This window comes from Microplitis mediator, chromosome 1 (assembly GCF_029852145.1).
Source record: "Microplitis mediator isolate UGA2020A chromosome 1, iyMicMedi2.1, whole genome shotgun sequence".
NCBI lineage: Eukaryota > Metazoa > Arthropoda > Insecta > Hymenoptera > Braconidae > Microplitis > Microplitis mediator.
Window position 1 is genome coordinate 24,232,474 of NC_079969.1, and position 24,226 is coordinate 24,256,699.

The 24,226-nt window shown below is 27.5% G+C and overlaps 3 protein-coding genes across 7 annotated transcripts in view; 1 reads left to right on the plus strand and 2 right to left on the minus strand.

Annotated features, from left to right (window-relative positions):
• Positions 1 to 17,858, minus strand: LOC130678214 (uncharacterized). 3 transcript variants are annotated; one of them, XM_057485298.1, is made up of 3 exons: positions 17,745 to 17,858; positions 1,721 to 2,378; positions 1 to 1,611 (listed from the first exon to the last, which is right to left on the minus strand). In XM_057485298.1, the coding sequence occupies exons 2-3, from the start codon at positions 2,344 to 2,346 to the stop codon at positions 1,248 to 1,250; spliced, it is 990 nt and encodes a 329-aa protein (XP_057341281.1). In that variant the 5' UTR covers positions 2,347 to 2,378; positions 17,745 to 17,858; the 3' UTR covers positions 1 to 1,247. The 3 variants fall into 3 exon arrangements, with proteins under 3 accessions (XP_057341281.1, XP_057341279.1, XP_057341278.1); XM_057485296.1 differs by lacking the exon at positions 17,745 to 17,858 and adding an exon at positions 4,896 to 5,032; XM_057485295.1 differs by lacking the exon at positions 17,745 to 17,858 and adding an exon at positions 4,845 to 4,977.
• On the plus strand, positions 5,202 to 10,841 carry LOC130678209 (MATH and LRR domain-containing protein PFE0570w-like). Of its 2 annotated transcripts, none has more exons than XM_057485287.1 (4): positions 5,202 to 5,344; positions 5,433 to 5,687; positions 6,023 to 8,023; positions 9,544 to 10,703. In XM_057485287.1, exons 1-4 carry the CDS (start codon positions 5,326 to 5,328, stop codon positions 10,686 to 10,688), a joined length of 3,420 nt encoding a protein of 1,139 aa, XP_057341270.1. In that variant the 5' UTR covers positions 5,202 to 5,325; the 3' UTR covers positions 10,689 to 10,703. The 2 variants fall into 2 exon arrangements, with proteins under 2 accessions (XP_057341270.1, XP_057341271.1); XM_057485288.1 differs by having other exon boundaries at positions 5,324 to 5,432; positions 5,505 to 5,687; positions 9,544 to 10,841.
• LOC130678210 (tyrosine-protein kinase CSK) overlaps positions 17,116 to 24,226 on the minus strand; it is a 24,456-nt gene continuing 17,345 nt past the window's right edge. For both annotated transcript variants that reach the window (XM_057485290.1, XM_057485289.1), the window contains exons 3-8: positions 23,363 to 23,833; positions 20,984 to 21,637; positions 20,083 to 20,278; positions 19,281 to 19,367; positions 17,986 to 18,078; positions 17,116 to 17,858 (exon numbers count right to left, since the gene is read on the minus strand). In XM_057485290.1, coding sequence (XP_057341273.1) covers positions 17,763 to 17,858; positions 17,986 to 18,078; positions 19,281 to 19,367; positions 20,083 to 20,278; positions 20,984 to 21,637; positions 23,363 to 23,793 — 1,557 coding nt within the window. In that variant the 5' untranslated portion in view covers positions 23,794 to 23,833 and the 3' untranslated portion in view covers positions 17,116 to 17,762. The remainder of the gene's footprint in view (positions 17,859 to 17,985; positions 18,079 to 19,280; positions 19,368 to 20,082; positions 20,279 to 20,983; positions 21,638 to 23,362; positions 23,834 to 24,226) is intronic.

Below are 24,226 nucleotides of genomic sequence, written 5' to 3' on the forward strand. Positions count from 1 at the left end.
TCTTTTCAACGATACCTTTGGCTAGAATGCGGCCTCCCTTATGGTATCTGCAAGGCAATTTATATAAAATAGTTGTTCTTAATGAGGGTATCTTAGAATTATTACTTTCCAGATTGTGAAATCGCTTTTGAATGAGGAGAAAAATTAAGGTAGAATATTTTATCTTATTATTAACCCCTCAATAAGCATTTGGGGTGAAATGAGACACTCATGTATTTTAAATGCCCAATATCTCGCGTCGCCTATTTAAGATTTAATATTAAGGGAGTGTCTATGGGCTCGTTTTATTTTATTTTTCAATTACTACTGGAAAAAATAAAAAAATTTATATTTTACACCGACTACTTGATATTATATACTTAATATATTTTTATAACTTTATTGAACGTCATTTTTATCCGATGATTTATTATTTAAAAATTCAATTAAAAAATAAAAATAATTGTTAATTGTTTTTAATTAAACTTACTAATTATTTTTAATTAATATCAAGCAATTATTTAATTTAGCAAGTAATTAATACGTCAATAATTATTTAAACTGACCGATCAATTGATAAATTAATAATTTAAGTGACGGTTAAAATTATTTAACAAATTAAATAAAATAATAGATGATATTTAATAGGTCGATACAATACTGTGCTATTACTATTTATTAATTATTGTTACAGTAATGGATCGTAATGTGAGACATCATATCGGAGAATAGTCAAAACAAAACTTATAACAAAGCAAATTAAAATTATACAATACAACTGTAAGTCATACGTGTGTTATTTAAAACTAGATTAGATGAAAATAATAACAATAAAATACAGGAGATCTAGTGTAGTGTTTTTTTAATATAACCCGCTGTAATTATAAACCATCGCAGTAAGTGTAATTGCAGTTCAAGGATAAATTTATTTACTTTGCCAAGATTAACAAAAACTATTAATACTTTAACACAAAATTACCAAAGACTTTTTTTAAATAACAGCTGAAATTAAATGATAACAATTTGATAAATTATTCAAATTTCTCGTCTTCAAAAATTAAAATAAGTTTATTTTATTTTTATCGTTTAGTTTAAATTTAAATTATCAAGATACAACTCAAATGCCATTCAATAGATTAAACCTCCGCATGTAATTTTGACAAAGCCCAAATTAATTATTTGCGAACGTAATTAAAATATGATAGAATTTAAGCACAGCTAAAAATAAATAATTACATAGTCTAACAAATTGTTAGACATCAGCCTAATTAACGTAAAATATTATCAAATATTCCAGGACACTCATCAACGAGCACACTCAAGTAATTATGAAATATTTCCTTTATGTTACCACTTAAAATATCGTCTCCAACTTTACTTATATTAATAATTTGCCAATCAAGACCCGGCAACGAATATTTCATGCATCCCCAGTCCATAATTTTGACATCCGTTGGTTTGTTATTCTCGTACCGGAAAATTAAATTATTTAAGTTGATGTCACCATGACAAATTGTTAAAAATTCATTCTCTCTTCTTTCAGTTTCATGTTTACAATCAGCGACATTATCTTGGAATAATTTAATAACTTTTTTATCTAAATCTGGATGTTCCTCCACGTATTGAACTATTCTATAATAAAAATAAAAATAAACATAAATTAGTACCGTAACTTAAATGATAATTATTATTGAGACAATTATGATTATGAGTTTGTCGTGTGATTGAGTTAAGTGCTTACTTGTTGATAAACTTAATGTGGGAATCGTAATCTCGAATATTGTTTGTATCGAGCAATTTGGCATAGAACTCTCTGAACGTATTGAATTTATCGTATTTGAGCCTAAGGCCACGAGCATGAAACCTCGCAATCGCCTTCAAACATATCCTCAAGTGATCCTCATCCAATTTAGAATCAACGCGTCTATATCCGGAAACTGCCTCAAGATCTTCTATAACAATGATTGGACGTCCGTATCGACCCATGTCAGCAACATACACTTTCGGATAAATATCCAGTTTATATTCCAATGTCATCTTGTTATAAAACATTTCTTCATTTAAAAAATATTTATAGTCATCATCGTCCTCCTCTATCTGCTGTCCAAGCAATTTTATTATAACGGAAAATTTTTTTGGCTCATCGGAAAATTTTATCACTATTTTACCGCGAAATAATTCAATCTTTCTATCACTTATTCTTTTACTCTTGTCATTTATTTGTTCTGATGGGTGTGAAACTTTATCAATTGATACTGAATCAAATTCAATAAATTCTCGTGATCCAACCTCGCAAAAACAACGATTGTGAACTATTTCAGGAATTATTTCTGTTATAAATTCAATACTGTCTTCTTTCTTATCCATTACTTTATTTTAAATTACAGTTTTTTTTTTATCTAAAAAAATAAATTGTGAAATGTAAATATATATTTATATGCAGAGGAAAAATCTTCAATGATACGTTTAATTGTTGGTTTTAAAAACTAAAAAATATTTCAAAAAAATGAAAACAATTTTTAAAAATTTCACAAAAATTTTTTTTTAAATATGTAGTTTTTTTTACATGCACTGTAAAAATCGGAAGTGAGTTCGGAATGACTGCAGATTTTATTTGAAGCCGCGTTCACTCGAGTTCGAAGTTTTAATATTAAAATAAACTCCTTATAGGAGTGAATTTTACTCCGAACAAGGGGATTAAATACATACAGTCGTCCGCCGCGCATCTACTCCGAATTTAATCCGCGTTCACTCTGAAAATTTTTATCAGTATATGAATCGCTTATTTGAGAAACCCCATAAGTCATGTTTTTTACGAAATTGGGTTTTTTGCATTTTTGGGCTCTTTGGATCTCCCTGCATAGAAATCAATAAAAATATGCATCAAATCAGCATTTAAAAAAAAATTAACGGGGTGACAGCAATTTCATATAATTGAGAAACCCCATAAGTCAATGACTCAAATAAACATATGAAGTTTTAGTTTTACAGAAATCATTTTTTTTTTTTTTTATTTAAAATTCGCGCTTTTTTGGAAAATTAATTTCAAATGTTGTTTTATTGTTGACTGTTATATGACTAATTAAAATATTTAAATTAATTATAATTTTTTGTAATTTCTGAGTTTCAGAGTTCAAATACATATTTAATACTTCATTTTATCAGTGTAATAAATGATTTGAGTGGAAACATTTAAAAAAACAATGATTTTATAACTTTTTTTTCCGTTTGGTTGAGAAACCCCATAAGTCAATCAACTTTTAAATAATTTTTTTAAGTATTTCAGTTAAAAAATTAAATAAAAAATTTGGAAAATCCAAAAGTGCACGCCTCGAACGCTCATGTTATGTTTTTTTTAAAGTTAAATTTCGAATAAAATTGAATATCCCGCTCTTTTCCCATAGAAATTCCCATGGTAAATATACGGTAATAAAGGTAAAAAAAAATATAAGGAGATCATTCCTAACGAAAAATGGCGGCAGTGTGTGTTTGTTTACATGTAAGATTGCCAGTTTTAACCGTAATGATTTATTTTTAAAAAAACGAGAAGGCCTACAGTAGTGATTTTTGAAAGGAACCTTCTTTGCTTATTTCTGAAAATTTTGAAAAAAAAATTAAGTAGTTTCGTCAAGTCGTTCTCGAGATACCCGTACCACGCCGTTTTTTTGAACCACAGACTAATGGACGTCCACGATAAATTTTTTTTAATGAACTTTTTTTTATATTAATACATATTGGACAAATTAAAAAAAGTATCAGGATTATTCATTAGTGTTTCAGCTTTATATTGATGTGCTTTTCATAATGTGTAAGATTAATAGAAAAAAAATATATGCACTTTAATGAGTAGAAATCGTGTGACCTTGACAGGTCGGTTATAAAGCACAACCTCTCCGCTTCGCTTCCGAGGCGTGCAATTGTTCTTGTCGGAATCTTTTTCAGAGACGCTAACATTATTGTCTTAAATTATTTATTTATTATTTTAATGTCAAGTTTTGTCAGAAAAATGTTTTTTGTTTTTCCTGAAAAATTTTGTTTTCTTGACTTATGGGGTTTCTCAAATAAGCGATTCATATAAATCGACGTGTTCAGTAAAAAAAAGTTATTATTACAGCTCAATATTTTTGTTATCCAAGTCGCACACTTGGCTTTGCGACTTGTCAATAAGACACCAGAATGTTGACAAAACCATCAGAAATTTAGGTCACCAAAAAAATATCTGGTTAAATGACTTGACACAAGTGACGACAAAAAGTAAATTACAAATAAGTCATCTGACCGACTTGTCAATCGAGATGATTTTTTTAAGACGGGAAAAAGAATCAAAATTTTCTATGACTCCTAAGACCAACATTTGTACGTCTTATTTATCTTTTTTTTTTAAATTTATACTGTAAAAAATTCGCGATGTGAAAGCGGAATAAATTCAAAGCAAATGAGTGTTTATTTATTTAATTCTCTTTGAGTGAAATTCACTCCGAAGAGTTTGTACTAATAGTTAAGTTCCGAATCAGAGTAAATGCGGATTAAAATTTTTTTTAAACTCCAGAACTCCGAGTGACAGAATAAATTCAAATTTAAATAAAATTCTCAATCACTCCGAATTCACTACCGATTTTTGACAGAAAGGAAACCGATACCGCGTAAAATAAAAATTTTTACTTTACAGTGAAATTAAAAAATAATAGTCAAGAAATTTTCTACTGATTCATAAAACTCACTCTAATTATTAATATTAATTATAAGTACAGTAAAACAAATATTAATTATTAGTGTACAATTCAGACATGAGTGAATTGACTTTAGTTGTTATTAATAATTCACAGTAACACATGATAAATTAAAATAAATTAATCATTGCTTACTTAATAAATTATGAATAATAATCTACATCCGGTGTATTTTACGTTAACTACCTTTACAACTTAACTTCACCAAAACCTCGACATCTGGCAATTTAAACTCACTGTACTGTACTGAGATGATAAATATACGATATACATACATATATATCTATATGTCGGTTGAATATTACCCAGTGTCCCGTTCTTTCACTCCAGTTAATCAACTTCTTGCCGCTCTGACGTCACCAACGAGTTTATAAACTACATACTTTGTATTAGTATTTATATTATATAAAATAATATGAAGTTATCAACAAATTTAATCAACGATAAGAAAAAAAAAATTGAGATGTTCATTTTTTATTTTATTTATCGATAAAAAAAAATTTAGGAAAATGTCAGTAATCAAAATTTTAGTGATGAAAATTAAAATTCAAGTTTAGAAAATATTTTTGGATATAATAAATTTATCAAGTATTTCAGTTGGGTGTTTCAAGAGGAAATGAGCCGAGACGATAAATGTATTTACTTAACAACGCGTTGGATATCACACATTAATGTGTTTATATATGTTCAAGCTTGTCAATAATATCCCTATCTAAATCGCAGGTTGGTTGCAGTATCACGCAAATTCAATGCCGCAAATTGCTGGAACGTATCCCAATGTTGGCAATGTTCTAGCGGATACAAGTCAAAATAATTTTGTCCAACAACAACAGCAGCCTCAACAACAACAACAACAACAACAGCAGCAACAACAACAGATACACCAGCAAGGACAATATTCCAGACAACAAAACCAGCCCTTTAGTCAGCCGATGCAAGTGGGTGCGTTTGACAGAGGCTTTACTATGAATCAACAGGGTAATTTTTTTTTATTTATTAATTTTATAATTTCATAGCCACAATTTTTCGCTCTTGAATTTAAAAAATTTTTCTGATCATAAAACAAATAATTAATGAAAAAGAAAATTTATTTCCGTGATTTAAATGAAAAAATACATTCCCCTTTTAGCAAACCCGTAATTAAGACAAAAAATATTTTACAGTAATAAATTTTTTATGCAAAAAGTTAACTCTTAAAATAATTCAGCAAATAAAATGAATAATTAACCCAAAAAAAATAAATTACATTTTTTGAAATTAATTAAAAAAAATGTATTATAACTTGAATAAAAAAAACTTTTCTCAATTACCAGGCAATTATCTAACCAACAGTCCGTATCAAGATCCATACCCATTTGCCCAAGTACAAGGACCCGCGCAAACCGGATTTCCCTTCGCACAAAGTTATCCATACACAAATCAAAACCCCTTGAATGTATCCAATATTGCTCAGCATCCAATCTACAATTCTTTACAACCCCAAGGAGCGACAGCCCTCGAGCATCTCCGCCCTTACATTCAAACTCAGCCAACTCCAATCTTCATTCTCCCAAGTAATCCAGTCGTACAACTGCCCTCCACTCAAGGACCCAACTGCCCAAACACCAGAACCGGAGCTTGCGGGACACAGTTTTGCTGTTCACCAGCACCAATGCCACCCCCTTACATTCCTTATCCATGTCCACTTCCTTATCCAACTCCATTCTGTCGTCCAGCGCCAAACTGCCGAGACTTTACCAACTGTCATGACACTTCAAACTGCAAAGACTCATCAAACTGTAGCTGCTGTCCCAAAAGACCTTTCGATTGTTCACCTTGCGATTTTACACGCGAGCATCGTTGCGAACCAACTCATGACACTATTTGCAGCAAGACGAATTGTCCTGCATCAATAAGTCTTCAAGCGTTGGCGTCACAATTGTTATCAATACCCGGTGTGATATCATGCGCAGCAACGCGTCTCGTCTTACGTCGAGTTCCCGGTTCTAATATAAGAAATTCAACAGAAGAAACCGTCGAACGTGCGCGGAAAACAATAAATACCTTAACCCAGGAACAATTATTGACAGAAACACGAAACGCGCAGCAAATAAACGCCCTAATAAATCTTCACATGGCAGCAAATCCACCAGCAAATATAATTCCTCTTCTAACAACAGTTCAACTAAAAGTAAATGTACTTAAAAATCAACTAGAGTCAATAATAAATCACCGGATTTGTGAAAATCAAGGCGCGGGAGCTGAAACTTGCGTTGGTTTGGATCCGACAGTTTTATCTTTCAAGTCTGATCAAGAGTTGAGAACATTACTGGCAACATTGAGACAAAAGGAATGCGATGAACGTGTAAATCTAAACTTTGCGTCTTATCATTCTCAACGTGTAATTGCTGAAACTAGACTGAGGAATATCGAGGATAAAATAACAGCCGTTGAAGCTGAAATAGAGAGACGTAGATGTGCTTGTATACCACCAACACTTAGACAAACAAGACTAACGTGTCATGATTCTCGTGGTACTGTTTGGCATGCTTATCCAGGTACTTTACCAGCATCATCAACTCCCATGAATTTTGCTTCATTTAACCAACGACAAATAGGTCAACCACTTGGACAACCATCTCCACGTGATTGTTATTCATCTGATCCATTTAACTTTGATGATAGAAATCCTAGACGACTAAATTTACGACCTCATGTTGGCAGTCCCGAGACCACTTATCGTAAACCTCCGGCTCTTATCAAACAGAATTCCGATAAACTAATCAAAGACAGTGATGACGACTGTGACATTGATACTGCCGATAATAATGATACCAATACTTCCTCTAATAATGATAATAGTAACAGTAATAATGATGATAATGACGACAAATGTAATTGCGATTGCGATAAATCCACAGAGGATGAAAATGAGGATAAAAAAAAACTTCAAAAAAAAGTAAACGAAGCAGATCAAGACGGAGAGACTGAAATTTATATGAAAAATAATTTTAAAAATAAAAATGTTTATTTTTATGACGATATTAATTTTAATGAGCAATTAGAAAATAATGAAAAAAATGGAGATGTTATTGAAGATCTGAATGCTAGTCAAGTTATTGATGAAAAAAATAATTCAATTAATAGAAAATATGGTAATTATGCGAGCAAAGATGTTAAGACTTCAAGGATTTCCAGCATGAATTTGAAGACTAGTAGTAGTAGTAATAATAATAATAATGAAATAAAAATATCAAGACAAGTAATTCAAGATAAATTACTTCTTCAATTGAATTCAGCTGTCGATTTACCTTGCAATTCATCAAACAACTATCGTAAGATATATTATTTGAATAATTTCATTTCATTAACTTTTAAAAATGATTGTAAATTCATTTATAATAATAATAAAAGTTTGGTAAATTTAAAAGTACACGACTCTTAATGCTCATTTGCAAAAAAAAAGAAAAATGTACGATAAAAGTTTCAAGGACAATTTTTTTATTTTTTCCTTTCTATTACACTAGAAATTTAAATTTCGTTCGGGAAAATAGTCAGATGTATTTTTTCGCGTAGGCGCGACTGGTGTGACGAAAGTGCATGTAAAAAACATGAATAGATATACAAAATTAGTCAAGATAAAAGCCCCTGTACCCGCTCACTTTTCATTGGAGTGAGATTAAATCACTCGATATAAATTAATAAATAAAATGAAAAACCAGATTTTTTTTATAGTTATTTTTTGAAGTTTCGAGTATTAGAATAAAATTTAAGTTTGAAGAATAATCTAGATAATTAATTATTATTAATTTTTTAAATAAGCTCCTTGAGTGTACCCATAGTCGCTCACTAAAAGTTGTGATGTACCATTACTCGATCAACACATGGCCCTATAGTCGCTCAAAGACAATATCAATTAAACTATGATAAGTTTATTGATTTGGACAAATAATTTATAAATTATACTACTTTATTCTTTTATAATATAAAATTTCATGAATTTTAAAAATGTATTTAATAAGATATTGTTACAACAATTCTTAAAAAATTTGACGTAACATAAATTTAATCTAACGAATGAACGTTAAAGTAAAAAATGCCCGGCTGAGCGCGATTTTGAAAACAGTCATTTAATTTAAATTTATAATCTATTATAAAATAATTTGATACATCATATTTTAATATATTTAGATTCACAAATAATTATTTATCAATAATAAATTTTTTAGTTGTAATTTTTTTTTATAAAAATTATAAAAAAATGCCTTAAACAGTTTAAGTGAGCGACTAACGGTACTGAGCGGGTATAGGAGCTTTTACCTTAAGCTCTTTTGCACGACTCATGATGCGCAGCATCAGTGTGCTTTACGATCGAAAAATTTTTATTAATTATAATTAAATGGGGCCGAATTTGATGGCCATTAATGACACACTTCTTCTTCGGCCCTAAAATAATCTTTTAAAAAAAAAAGTTATCCAAATAATGGCTTTTTTTCTCGAGTTTTTGTGTTTACGGATTATGGACACTTTTCTGCTGCTTGACGGGAAATTTGTTTTTACATTTTGATGCTTTTTTAGTTACTTAATACATCAAATTGGACTTAATAAATAACAAAATTGATCCTTATTAAATTCTCTATTCGATGATATGTAACTTGGTTAAGCTCCGTGGACTAACAAGAGTAAAACAGTAAAAACAATAGCGAAAAAGGGGCAAACTGAATTTTTCGATCGTGAAGCACACTCTAATGCTTCGCATTAAGAGTCGTGCAATATTTGTTTATATGAATTTAATTTAAGTCTTTTTATTTTTAAAAATTATTTAGTTAAGAAAAGTAGAAAAATTAATTTTTAGATCACCAAGAGAGTAATAGAGAACTGACGAGCGATGGAAATAAATACACAAAGCCTTTGACTGAGCAGCGAAATCTATCAGAAAGTGGGAGTGAAGAAGAAATTACGGGACTAGATAAATTTATATATGGAGCACTTTCAGTTATCGGTGGGTTTAGTAATCAATTGGCGTCATTTGGTTCAATTATTGGTAATAAAATATCAGCTTTAAAATCACATCTGGTACCCGAAATTTCTAATCCATTATTACCGAGTTTCTCTAATAATTTACCCAATACTTCGCACAATTCGCATTATTTACGTCATGAAAATTCAAATACATTTATAGTAAATAATAGTAGAGTGAAAAGATTAAATTTGAGTAGTAGTGGAATTAAAAATACAGGAGGTGAATTATTTATAGAATTTAATTCAAATGATAAATTATCTAAAATAAAAAATATAATTATCGAAGATAAAACGAATGAAAAAATTTACATTTTAATGAGACGAACATTGAATAGTAATAATAATGATGATAATAAATTGTGGAAAAAGTTATACAAAGAAGATAAAACTCTATTGATAAGAAGTAGATTTAAGAATTCTCAATCAATGTCATCAAGAATTCAATTGACACCATTTATTCCTTTTACGGCTGTTACACAACCGAAATGTCTGAGTAAAAATACGGTGGTGGTTAAAAAAAATTCACCGATGAGTACAAGTCCAAGGGAGTCGAGGACAAAGGCCGAGATAAAGATGGAGACGAGGAGAGTATTATCTGAATTGTCATTATCAAATGTTGGTTGTAATAATAATCGATATGGTTCAATGGATGTTATTAAAAGTAGCAAAAAGTTTAGGTCTTTATCTAAAATTAAAAAGTTTAAAGAGATAAAAGAAGACTTAGAAAATGAAACAGAGATAAATTATGAATACCAAGTAACTTTGAGGGAAAATTCATCCTCATTTGATAGCAGAAGCAACAAAAGTAATAGTTTTAGTTTCACCAGTAGAAGCTGTAGAAATACCAAAAGTACCAGCGGAGAAAGTTCCTTTGACGAAATATTAAAAGTTGAAATTTTAAATTTAAAATCAATGAAAAATATAATGGAAATTTCGACAGAGTCAATTCTTAATATTCACGATTATTCTGAATTATAAAATTTAATATTACGATTTTTTTATATGGATATATATTTAAATATATATGAAAATATTTTCATAATTTAAATATTTAATTATATTAACATATTGATTAAATTATTTCAAATTCAATAGTTTTATTTTATTTATTTATAAAGTACACGGGAAAAAATGATACTGAAGTTAGCCGACGTTTAATAATTTTTTAACTTTTTTAAAAATGGTGATTTATGAAAACAGGGTGGCCACGAAGAAATGATTTCAAAATTCCCTGATATTTCCCGGTTTTCCAGTAAAGTTTTTCACATTTTTCCCTGATTTAGAAATTTTATTCGTATCATTTAGATATTCAAAGTTTTTATTATATTTTCATTTTTAATAATTAAATTTGGTAATTAAATCATGCGAGAAACCATAAAAAATGGCAATAAAATAAATTAATATTGCCTACTTTTGATTATTCGATGTTAAAAATGTATAAGTTAAAATATTTAATAAGAATTTTTATTATTTAAATAAATTAAAAATACACTGGTTACAAAAATTAAGGGATGTTAAAAAAATTTGAAATTTTTTAGTAATTTACAACAGTTTGTAACTCGAAGGAAAATGGTCGTACAATAAAAACAAAAAGTCAAACTGTAGCTTCAAGTGTCTAGTTTTCTGATCTGGGTCTTTAAATTTTTTTATTATGCACGGTTCCGGAGCAATAAAAAATCAATTATAATTATCGAAAAAAATTTATTGAAGCTCGAAGACCGTTTTTAAGACGAGCAAAAATTTGGTAAATTTCTTTTTCGATAGTTTTCTTAGGATTACTCCGGAACCGCACATAATAAAAAAATTTAAAGACCAGATCAGAAAACTAGACACTTGAAGCTACAATTTGCCTTTTTTGTTTTTGTCGTTTGACCATTTTCCTTCGAGTTACAACCTGTTGAAAATCACTTTAAAATTTGAAATTTTTTTAATATCCCTTAATTTTTATAACTAGTGTATAATTTAAAATTTTTTTAATTTTGAACTGTTACAATTTAATTCCCGGATACTTTTCGAAATTTCCTGACATTTCCATGATATTTCGCGGTTGCATTAAATTCCCTGATAATTCGCGACATTCCCGGTTTTCCCGGTTTGTGGCCACCCTCAAAAAAAAAAATATGTGAAAAATTTCACCTATAGCTTTGTTAATTTTCTATCTGTGCATACTTTTAGTTTTTTTTTTTAATTAATTTGTTGAAAAAAAAAATTCGAAAATTTTCAATTGTTTGCGAACTTCAGGATCATAAAAAAAAAACATTTCTAGGCGTAAGAAATTTCCACTTTACCTAAGAAATTTTTTGCATTATAAGTTTTTAAAAAATTTCTTGGGGCGAAGAAAAATTTTCCTGACAAAAAATTTTTTTTTCTGTCTAATAAAAAATTAAAAAAAAAAATTTGGTAAATTGGATCTAAACAATAATAATAAGAGTAAATTTTTTTTTAATTATATATTTGGGTATTTTCATTTTGAATATATATTAAATTTCTTACAAGCTAGTGGATTGGTTACAATTGAAAATAATTAAAAAAAAAATGCTCATGCTTTATATATTTGTATCTTTTAAGAGCATAAACTGCTGAATTGCTTTGATCGTTTAAAGAAAAAAATTTATCTTTATACAAAAGTCTAACGGCCTCAAAAATTAATTTTTATAACGATTTTCATTTCATAGTTTTGTATAAAATGAATAAACTAAAATTTTTATATATTTATTTTTTTTTTTCGTATAAATGTAAAAATCACCACAATATTTAACCCCATTTATAATGTTTTCAATAAATCGACACGAATTTCTATAAAAATAATTTCATATTACAACTAATAATTTTCTAATTAAATAAATTTATCGTTTCTGTTTAATCGAAAACAAACTTCGCACAATCCTCATATTTAATGTCTTAAGAATTAAATTATTTAAAAATACATGAAGACATGGAGTATAAATTTTCAAAAATTAAAATTTAGTTTCCCGATTCTTCAAATTATTTACAAATTTAATGAATTTAAAAATTTTAATTAACAAAATTTCTACTATAAAAATTATTTTTTTTTTTGGGGATTCTGACACAGTGTCCCCACTTTTTAAAAATATGCGATGACTTAACTGTCATAAGCGTATCAAAATTTTATTAATTAATTTAAAAGAGTTTTTAAAAAATTGCAGTTGATATCAATTGGGAGTTTAACGAAATTTGTAAAATAAATTCCAGTAAAATCTTAATGTCAATTTATAATTTGAATTTTCGTAGGCTAAAATTTACATACCGAATTTCGTTTGAATTCTAATTCATAACAACTATAAGTAATTTTTTAAAATCTACATCCCAGCGAAATTGTCCTTTTTTCAATTAATGCTTCAATTTTTTTAAAATTAATTGATAGAATTTTGAACTGCTTATGATAGTCGTCATTAAAAATTTTTAAAAAATAGGAGACACTGTCTGAGAAAGGCCTTAATTTTAAAAATTCACTTGACATAAAAGTATTTTATAATTTAATACTCAGACAAAAAACTTTATCGCCTTTCAATTATAAAAATAAGAGAATTTTTTATTGCCGTGTAAAGTTTTAAGGGTTAAATTTGTTTCGCTTATTTAAAAAATTGCCATAATTAAAAAAAAAAAAACATACTTGACTCTATGATGCAAAAGTAATTCGTCTGAAATCCAGCCAATAATTAATTACAATATCAAAGTATAAATATTATTTACGTACTTTGTAAGCCTAAATATATATTAAATAGTTACACTACAATCGCAACACAGAGTCACTTAAACTTTATTCCAACAATTATTATTACACATGTAATTGTCTTTTTTTTTTCTTGAAATCAGTATTTCTAAATAGCCACACATAACTCTAAAAAAATTATTTATTTTCATTTATTGGCATATAATTTTTTACCTTAGAACGTACAGCTGCCCTTTATATTTCAATTGTAATTAAATATTACTCACATTTATAAATATATCAAGCAAGTGTTAATTAACTAATTATCAAAAATTTCATCAGACTGACACGTCTGTCATTTCAGATATATATTTATATTTATACATGAGGCGTTTAGTTTAAAACCCGGGAAATATTTTAAATTGAAGATTAGATTTGTTATAAATTTTTATTGTTTATTTTTTACTATATGTCTCCAGAATTCAATGAAAAACGCGGGAATTAATTTTAAAATTCAGGGTCGTTTTAAAACCAGATGAATTTAATAAGCAGTTTCAAATCCGCATATAAAAAACTACTGACAGTTTATTGAAAAAAAAATTGAGTTAAGCAACGAATTATGAAATCAATAAAAAATGTATAAATATAAGAATGGGGGAGGGCAAAAGAGGTAGAAAGGGGATACCCCAAAATTTTATAAAAAAAGTTGAACATTATTTTGAATTTTTTTTTTCTTAAACTTTTTTAAAAATCGAGTGTCAGTCAAAAAAATTTAGTGACTTTTGTTTTATGATAAAAACTATTAAAAAATTTTTTTCTCCCTTTGCATCCAATAATTATGGGAAAAATTTACTTATAAAAAAATTGAACTTAATCAAAATTATTTGATATCCAGAAATATTTTACCTTTTTTAGGGGATGCCTGATTTTACCCGGAAAAAAATAAAAATTATTTTTCTTTGCAAACAAAAAAAATGCATTTGAGTCCCCGCGTCCCCCCTATACCCCATTAAGAATAAAAAAAATTATTTTGAAATTGGAATGTTTCTGTTCAGACCAAAGTTTTCCAAAAATTTTTTATCTTCAATTCATAAAACTAGACGCCTCATATATTTATTTAATTAAAAAAAAAAAAATGATTACATTTGACGCGAAAAAAAAATTTTATAAAACTTTATAAATATGAACGAATCTAACTTGTTGTTAAAAGATTAAATATCCACTTATTTCATTCATTAATTATTTAAAAATTGATAATTGAATCCTCATACATTAATATGAATATTAATAATAATATTTACAATATTTATTTACACTTTAAATTTACACTACTATTAATTATTTATCGAAAATAGTATGAGTTTAAATAATTTTAAATGGAATTTAATCACTTATTTAATAATTATTTTTTAACTGCTACTTACTCGACATTAATTTAATAATTTAATATTTTATTCAATAGTTTATCTTAATTATTAAAACTTACTTATGATAAATCTTTGATAGAGAATAAAGAAAACTTAATAAAGTACTGCATCTGTTTCGTTATCGCAATTTAAATATTATTCATATATATGTATATAAATTTACGTTTGTTTTCAGTAAAAAAAAAAATATTTTACCAGCACAGTAAAATATTAATCAGTTGATAATTTATGTGATTATTTTTTATTGAGGTTTATTATTATTAATTTAAATAATTTTTTTTTTGTAGATTATTATCTACGTCATTATTTGTGCCGTATAATTTATATATTTTATACCTTGCAATTTATTAATTTATAATTAAATTTAAAAAATTAATACTTTGCAATTTTAAATAACTAATTACTTTTTTTTTTAATAAATACATGGAAGTTTATATTTAATTATTATTTTTAAAAACTTTTAAATATTTTTTTTAAACCACCATTTTTTTTTTAAAGAAGATTTTGTAAATAAATTAATACTTTATAATAGTTTATTTTTTTTTATTTAGTTATTAATTTTAAAAAAATAAAATTTAAACATTAACAAGAATTTATTCCTAATTATAAACTGTTTTTTTTTTAATTTTAAAAATATATATTAGATTTAATTAATTACTAATTAAAATTAAATTAACAAAAAATCTTCTTTTTAAGTACCGTCGTTTGTAGTTTTAAAAAAAAATATTTAAAATTAAATTTATGACAAGATATCAATAGCAAACTTTTTTTAGTGATCGTATCGATTGCCGGTAAATGAACGGGGGATTTACCTATTTTTGTGTTGGAAATTTATTTTGAATGGTTTCCTACAGAATTTTTATTTTTAAACGTTTATTTGATCAAGCGGGTACGTGAAAAAAAATAAACCAATACTAGAATAGTAGAACAGAAATAATACGAACTGATTTTGGATGTGAAATCACAAAAGCTTTGAGAAAAAAAAAAAGGTTGTAATTTATCTGGACTAGATTTGAAACATTGGGGTCAAATAATCGATGGTTTAAATATATGAGCTTGTTTTTGATAACAAACATAATCATAGACAATTCTCAAATTACATGAAATATAAATTAAATTTATAAGAATTTACTATCTGACGTTTTGAAACACTGACCGAAAAATCCAAGCAATACAGAGACAACTTGAAGATGTCATGACCATGTCTTTTAAAAGGACAAGACCAATTTTTCTTTCTCAACCAAGTAGCACACTTGGCTTTGCGATATCTATAAAATAAATATTTTGAGGCTGTTTTTCGATCTATCGATAAGGTAACAAAATGTTGACAAAATGATTAGAAATTTATTTCACCGAAAAAATATCTGCTTAAAAGACTTGACAGAAGTAACGATAAAAAAGTAAATTACAAGTAAGTTATTAAACTTTTTTATAACTCAAATTTTCTAAAAAATACGAACTGACTAAAAGAATTAAAAGCTATTGATATCTTTCATAAATATTTAAAAATAATAAATTAAAAAGATCGAACAATGGGCTCTTATAAGATTAATAAAAAATTATAAAATACAATTATTAACCAGTCTTGTGCGCTGATATTTTGTATTAATATAAAAGAAATCATGTACCTGAAGATTCGAACGTTTTTCACGCAACAAATTTGTTTGTAGACCAAAGAACATCTTTTCAAGAATATCTTTTAATCATTTTTTTTAGTCAAAATGCTCGCCTTACAAACTGTCGAAAATTGTGATTTTTTAAAATTACATGCAGGACATCTACCTTGATATCATATTTCAATTGTATGAAATTCTTATGAAAAGTCGGTTTGCGAGTAAACTATTTTAAATAAAAATTGAAAATTTGAAAGTTGACCACAATTTTCTTGATTCAAATCGAATAACTTGAAAAGTTACGAATAATTCAAAAACTTTCGGAGAATTCTAAAACTGACGAACAATTTGAAAAGTTACGAATAATTCGATACTATTCGATTCGTTTCTAACCCGATTCGCACACTCCTAATTATCATGATACTTTTCCCTCAATTTTTCTTAACAACTTTCATTAAACTTTAAAAAAAAATTTAAATTACAAAACACGCAACTTTTCTATTTGAAATTTGAATACTCAAAAGGTAGTTGGAAGTGGTCTACAATTTTTGACTGACGTGCAAAACATTTAAGAAGTCTAGATCCAATAGATTTTTTACTTTTCACTTCATTTTTGTATTTTCGCTCCACGAAAAACGTTCCGATTTTCAGGTACATAAGAAATCAAGTTGAGATATATATTTGTTTGTTTGTTTGTTTGTTTTCTATATTTATCAATAAATTTTTATCTACTCCATAATTTAATTTTAATAATTTATTTATTCTCATAATTAAACGGACGATATATTATTTGTATCATTGAGTTGAAATGGGAACAGATAGTGACATTTATATTTATTTTCGTACTCACTTTACTCAATCATAAATGACAATAAAAATGAGACGATTATTGCTACTTCAATGAGCATGAATTCAGGGTCATAAATTGAATTTATTCATTAATTAATTAATTTGTTTATTTTTTAACTTTTTTTTTACTTTTTATTATTTTTTTTTGTAAGAATATCTATTTAAACGAAGGCACAATTGACATAGGTAGCAATTGGTGACGTATACTGTCGTAAAAAAAATTTTATCCTCCAGTTACTTAAGAAAAAAAAAAAATATCAAGACATCAAGACAATTATCGTGAACCCACTTAAAAATTATTTGCAGCAGTTATTTTTTTTTGTTTTATTTTTAATTATTAAAATTTGTTATTAATTATTTAACGAGAGTATTACTACTTATATATAAATATCTATATATTTTTAGTTATTTTAACGAATAATTTAGACCAGGTGAGTTTTAAATTATTAAAAAAAGTCTTAGACTTTCTTACATGCATTTAATAAGTTGATTAATTCGGATATTTGGTGTACTCAGCCTTAAGAAAACCGAGTTTGACCTTTATGTCGTGGAACGTTGGTCTCTTCTCTGGTTGTAAATCCCATGCCTTTTTATTTTACAACATGGAAACAAAAATTGCGGAATTTATAACCATTTCGTATAATTACTTTACCTAGTTTTTTTTTTCTTACTTTATTACTTTATTTTTAAAATAAAATATTTATTAGACATACCTGTTTCATGATGTCGTAAACTTCAGACGGACATCCATCCGGTGGTTCCATTTTATATCCTTTTTCCACACACTTTACAACGTCCGCTAATGGCTAAAATATAAAATATATTTTGTGTTAAAACGTGTCTTAATTTAAAAAGTCTTTTTTATTTATTAAATAATTTAATTACTAGCAAATATAATACACACTGCAAAAAATCGGGAGTGATTACGGATTTGATTTAAATCTGAATTCCCGCCGTCACTCGGAGATCCGGAGTTTCAGACAAAAATTACTCTGCATACGGAATAAATAAGGATTTTATTTTTCCAACGGAGTGATTTTGAAGTGTTCTGGATTTTATTTAAACCCGCATTCACTTCGATTCGGAGTTTTAACATTAAAATCATATCAATCATTGTCATTCATATCAAGTAGATAGGCTTGAATTCAAACAGCGCAAATTTATAAAGCTCGTAGTATACAAACTAAGAATGAAAGGAATAATAACCAGTGTCGATGAGCAATACGATAAATTGAAGCTGTGGAAATTAAGTACTAGACTGGAATACTCGGAGTTATGCTTTTTTTTCAAACTTATTAATAATATGATAGTTTTCCCGGGCTTACTTGGATCAATAGATTTCATTATACCTTAACAAGGGCTTAGACAAACTCGATTAGTAAACGTTCCAACCACTAGGTAGAATTATGTGAAACATTGCCCCAAATTTAAACTTTTAAACGCGGTGAATAAATATTCCGAAAACAAATTATTTCGGTGGTACTCTTACCAGTTTTAAATCGGCAGCTAAAGCTCTTATGAATAATTAATAATTGTAATGATTGTTTAAGTGTATTAATATGTCAAAAAATTCTAAGTGTAATTTTCTTTTTACTCATGTATTGTAAACAAGCCAAAGCATCTGTATGTATTACTTGTAAATTGCAGAAATGCGTTAAATAAATAAATAAAAATAAACTCTCCTTCGGAGGGAATTTCCTCTGAACCGGAGTTTTAATTTTGAAATAAACTCGCCTTCGGAATGAATTTCACTATGAACAGTTTCAATTTTAAAATAAACTCTCCTTCGAAGTGAATTCTCTCTGAACCGGAGTTTTAATTTTAAAATAAACTCTCCTTTGGAGTGAATTTCACTTTGAATCGGAATTTCCATATTAAAATCAATACCCCTTCGAAGTAAATTTCACTCCAAGGGAATTAAATAAATAAAGTCATCTACCCCGCATTTAATCCAAGATCACTCCACAAATTTTTTACAGTGCATTTATTTAAAAAAAAAAAAACTTACTATTCTCGGATATGGTACTCGTCCAAAGGAATAAATTTCCCATAATAAAATTCCAAAACTCCACATATCTGATTTGTTTGAAAATTTCTATAAAAAAAAATATATATGTAAATAAATAAATACGTAAATAATAAAAAATTTAACTATTTACTTTTATTAAATATTAAAGGAACCGCTGCCATTAATTCTTAATGATAAAAAAAAAATATCTAAATGTGAGTCCGAAAGTCTTATAGAGTTTATAAATTAAACAGAAGTCTTGAGTTATTTTAGTTTGTGATAAGAACACCGGAAGTAAGTAAATTTAAATATTGGTTTTAAAGTGATGATGATATTTAGACTACTGGTTTAAATAAACGAAAATGTTTTAGTAAAAAAAGATGGCGGTCTATTTAAAAAATTCGAAACTTTGAATTGAACTTTTTCAGAATTTTTAAAAATTAAAAACTAAAAATACTTCGAATTTTAATATTTAATTTAAACGTTTTTCAAATATATTTTCAAAAGTTTTATTTTAACGCAAGTAATTTTATTTTATTTTAACATTTTTTACGTTTTCCGATAGTTTTTAAACCGTCCAGAAAATTTCAAAAAATTTTTTCTCAACAGATTCATTTAGAAAATTTTCACTTGAAATTTTTTATCAACTTTTTACAAAAAACTAAACCGACTAGTGTTTCTAGTCTTTAATTTTTAAAAGTTCAACTCAAAGTTTCAAATTGTCTAGAATTTTAAAGTTCCTTATGCGGATGCATAAGTGTGATTTTTTTTTATTTACACACATAATAAATAATAAAATTACATTTTGTTTTAGAGCCTCAGGTGCAGTCCACTTAATAGGTAATTTACCACCGTCAAGTGAAAAATTTTCATCACGTGCCAAACCAAAGTCTGATACTTTGGCTGAATTATCTTCAGCAACAAGAACATTTCTTGCTGCTAAATCACGATGTACGACGTGTCGAGATTCAAGATAAGCCATCCCAGCGCACGTATCACTATAAAGAAAAAAAAAATACATGAGTAATTTTTTTTATCTCAACCTAATGAGATTTTAAATTATAAATACAGTCGACTACCCGTTATAAGCCTCTTCCCCTCAATCGGCAGATACTGAGTCCAAACATCTTCCCCACTTAACCACTTTTTTGAGTTTCGTACCAGACAGCCCGTTATAAGCCTCCGTTAAAATTCTATAAATTATAAACTAACAATAGGAACAAAATATCAAAATTAATTATGAAAATTTACTATCGATCTTTCGCGGATAATAATTTTATAAATATTAAGTAAAATATAATTTATTGTTGATAATTGTAATGATTAATTACAATTAAAGCTTCTGTTACAATTTGAAAGTTTTATTGAGCATTATGTTGATCAATAACAATTATTATTATTATTACTGTAATTAATACCGTTGTCATTATAATTTTTTCTAGTACAATTATTATTTGTGTAAAAAGATAAGTATTTATTTTAGCGCCATAAGCACTAGAAAAATCGGGATACTGACGTATGTAACAAAACGTAAATATGACATTTAAAATGATATTAAATAAAACAGGCTTATAACGAGTAGTCGAGAAGAAAACTAAACGCGCGGTAGTGGAGAGACTGAAATTTCAATAAAAATTTCGCCTGTCCCCTAGACCAGGCTTATGACGGGTCGACTGTAAGTAAAAATATTAAAATTTACTTACAAAGCAAAATTAATTTGATCTTTTTTGGTAACGTGCAACCGTCCTCTCGATCTTAAATAATCGACGAGTGATCCCTTACTCATATATTCAGTAACCAGGTACATATGTTGATTGTTAAATACGAGGCCAAGTAATTTAACCAAATTATCGTGAATAAGTGAAGTCATCAAACTAGCCTCAGCTAAAAATCTTTGTGCAGCTTCGCTGTTGTCTTTCAACATTTTAACGGCGACACGTTCGCCGCGATAAACGCCCAGCAGTACGTCGCCAAATTCACCTTTGCCAATGCACTCCCGCAATTCAAGCTCGTGAGTTTGTATCACCCATCCGGCCTCAACGAAGGCCTTCGGATCGACGCAAAAATCTTGCTTGCCTTGCTTTGGCAACGGCTTTGTCAGTTGTGTACACAGGCCATCGGCATCCTCCTCGTAATGCTCAACAAGCAGGGCTAAATTTTCGAAAAATACCTCGTCGTCAATTGTCAAATGATTATTTTTATATTTAACACGGTAATGTTGTACTCGTCCAGCGTAGGATACACACAGTGTATAATCACCGGGGAAATTTGTCGACTCTCTGACTAGAAACAGACCATCTTCACGAGGTCGCAGCAAACTTTCTGCTGTTTCTCGTGAAATTTTTCCATGAAACCATCTGCAATTAATTATATATATTTATGTAATTATTAAACCAACAATTAAAATATTTGACATTTTTTTTTACTCAATTAAAAACAATTTATTTAATTAATGTAATTATAATTAATTTGGACAATTAAATTTCTAAGAAAGAATTTTTTATTATTTTTTATTTTATTCAAATTCTATTTTGGGGACTCAAATACTTGAAATCTTTTTTCTTTTTTTTTAATGATATTCAGAGTAAATAGAAAAAATTTCAATCGCGGTTAAAAAAAAAAATTTTCATTTTTGGCGGGAAAAATGGGTATCGCCTAAAAAAAGTGAGAAAAAAAGTTTGGATATTAAATAAATTTTCTTGCCAAGGTAAAAGCTTCTATACTCGCTCACTTTTCATTGGAGTGAGATTAAATCACTCAATATAAATTAATAAATAAAATAAAAAACCATATTTTTTTTTTTAGTTATTTTTTGAAGTTTCGAGTATTAGAATAAAATTTAAGTTTGAAGAATAATCTTGATAATTAATTATTACTAATTTTTTAAATAAGCTCCTTGAGTGTACCCATAATCGCTCACTAAAAGTTGTGATGTACCATTACTCGACCAACACATGGCCCTATAGTCGCTCAAAGACAATATCATTTAAACTATGATAAGTTTATTTATTTAGACAAATAATTTATAAATTATACTACTTTATTCTTTCATAATATAAAATTTCATGAATTTTAAAAATGTATTTAATAAGATATAGTTATAACAATTCTTAAAAAATTTGACGTAAACAAATTTAATTTAACGAATGAACGTTAAAGTAAAAATGCCCGGCTGAGCGCGATTTTGAAAACAGTCATTTAATTTAAATTTATAATCTATTATAAAATAATTTGATACATCATATTTTAATATATTGAGATTCACAAATAATTATTTATCATAATAATATTTTTAGTTGCAATTTTTTTTTATAAAAATTATAAAAAAACGCCTTAAACAGTTAAAGTGAGCGACTAATGGTACTGAGCGGGTATAGGGGCTTTTACTTTACATTTACATAAAGAAAAATTACATTTTACATAATTATTTGATACAAAGGAAAAAAAAATTATAGATTTTCTCATGAAACAAAAGTCATGAATATTTTTCGACTGACACTCGATTTTTGAAAAAGTTTAACATACAAAATTCAAAATAATCCTCAATTATTTTGAGGAGTACTCTATCCGCCTCAACCCCCCTTCTCTCCCCTATATATTTTATTGTAACATAAATTAAAAGACCTAGTACCCGATCAAGGAACTAGTTCTCGATCACTCTATGTATTTATATATTTATATTTACTAAATTTAATAAATATAAATATACAAATATATGAGTGATCGGGTACTGCACTGAGAAAAAAATACTTTTATTAAGAACATTTACTTGATACAAGAACATATATTCTTGATAATTTTCAAGAATATATAATTTTGTCTCAAGAATTTGTAGAATTGAAGGAAATAATTTTTATTTAATTCAAGTAAAGCTATTCTTTTGTTTATTCATAATATAATTTCACATTCATATAATAACAAAAATAAATTTGATGCTCTTTTCTCAAGAAATTGATAATTAATAATAATAAAATAAATATTTTGAACGGATTTCTTGAACCAAGAAATTTTTGTTTGGAAAATAGTATTTTTTTTTCTCGGTGTGGGATATAAAATGCAAAACAATAAAAATATGAACTTACGGCATAGCATTAAGTTTAACTTCATGTCTCGTGCTCATTGATAAGGCATTGTTACTTGTTGGATTTATAGTTGAATTATTAGGAGTAAGGATAACCGGAGAAGATGGTACGGAATTACTCATGTGAGTGGTTGGAGGTACAACAACATTTTGAGTTGTTACAATACTACTGGGGTGTGTTGTTGTCATTATTGGTGAGACTGGATGTGGCAGCATATTTGCCCCACTGTAATTGGATGGGATTGATGGAATGGAGTGATGAATTGATTGGATCGATTGCATCGATTGGAGTGCGTTTTGCAAAAAAGAATGAGCCGTTACATTTGAAGGTATTGTGTGATGATGGTGATTCTGGTTACCATCAATTTTACCCTGACGAGCTAGTGCTGATAAGTTTGGGTAACTAGCACCCGCATTGTGATAAGTTGGCATTACTGCTGCTGATTATTTTAATTAGGCCACTAATATTGACCTGAAAAATAACAAAAAACATTTTTATTTTTTCATTATTAAATTTTGTGTAAACGTTTTTTTATTTCCTTTCATGGTAATTTTTTATTTAATACAAAGAGGTGCTGTGTTATATATATATATAAATTGAAGGTTAATATGATGAGAACTTATGCGTAAAGGCGGTATATATATTTTATATATATATAAGAGAGCTACTTTATGCAAATGAGTGGGTGGTTTGATGCTCCTTTTCTCGGGTGACAAGGCGCTTGCTTGCTAATAAATATGAAAGTGGGTGAGTAATAATCCAACACAGAGAATATGTAAGCTTAGTCTATGTATGACGAGGAATAATGTTTCATATTATTCTTCTATTTCATGAGTATAGAGTACACTGTAAACAAGTATATAG

What these genes read in the sequence shown, in the direction of transcription:
- LOC130678214 (XM_057485298.1), bottom strand. Translation starts at nt 2,346, where the DNA reads ATGGATAAGAAAGAAGACAGTATTGAATTTATAACAGAAATAATTCCT. An exon ending in CACATTAAGTTTATCAACAA is followed by an intron (nt 1,612 to 1,720) that starts GTAAGCACTTAA and finishes TTTTTATTATAG; the next exon opens with AATAGTTCAATACGTGGAGG.
- LOC130678209 (XM_057485287.1), top strand. An exon ending in CTTTACTATGAATCAACAGG is followed by an intron (nt 5,688 to 6,022) that starts GTAATTTTTTTT and finishes CTCAATTACCAG; the next exon opens with GCAATTATCTAACCAACAGT. An exon ending in CAATTCATCAAACAACTATC is followed by an intron (nt 8,024 to 9,543) that starts GTAAGATATATT and finishes ATTAATTTTTAG; the next exon opens with ATCACCAAGAGAGTAATAGA.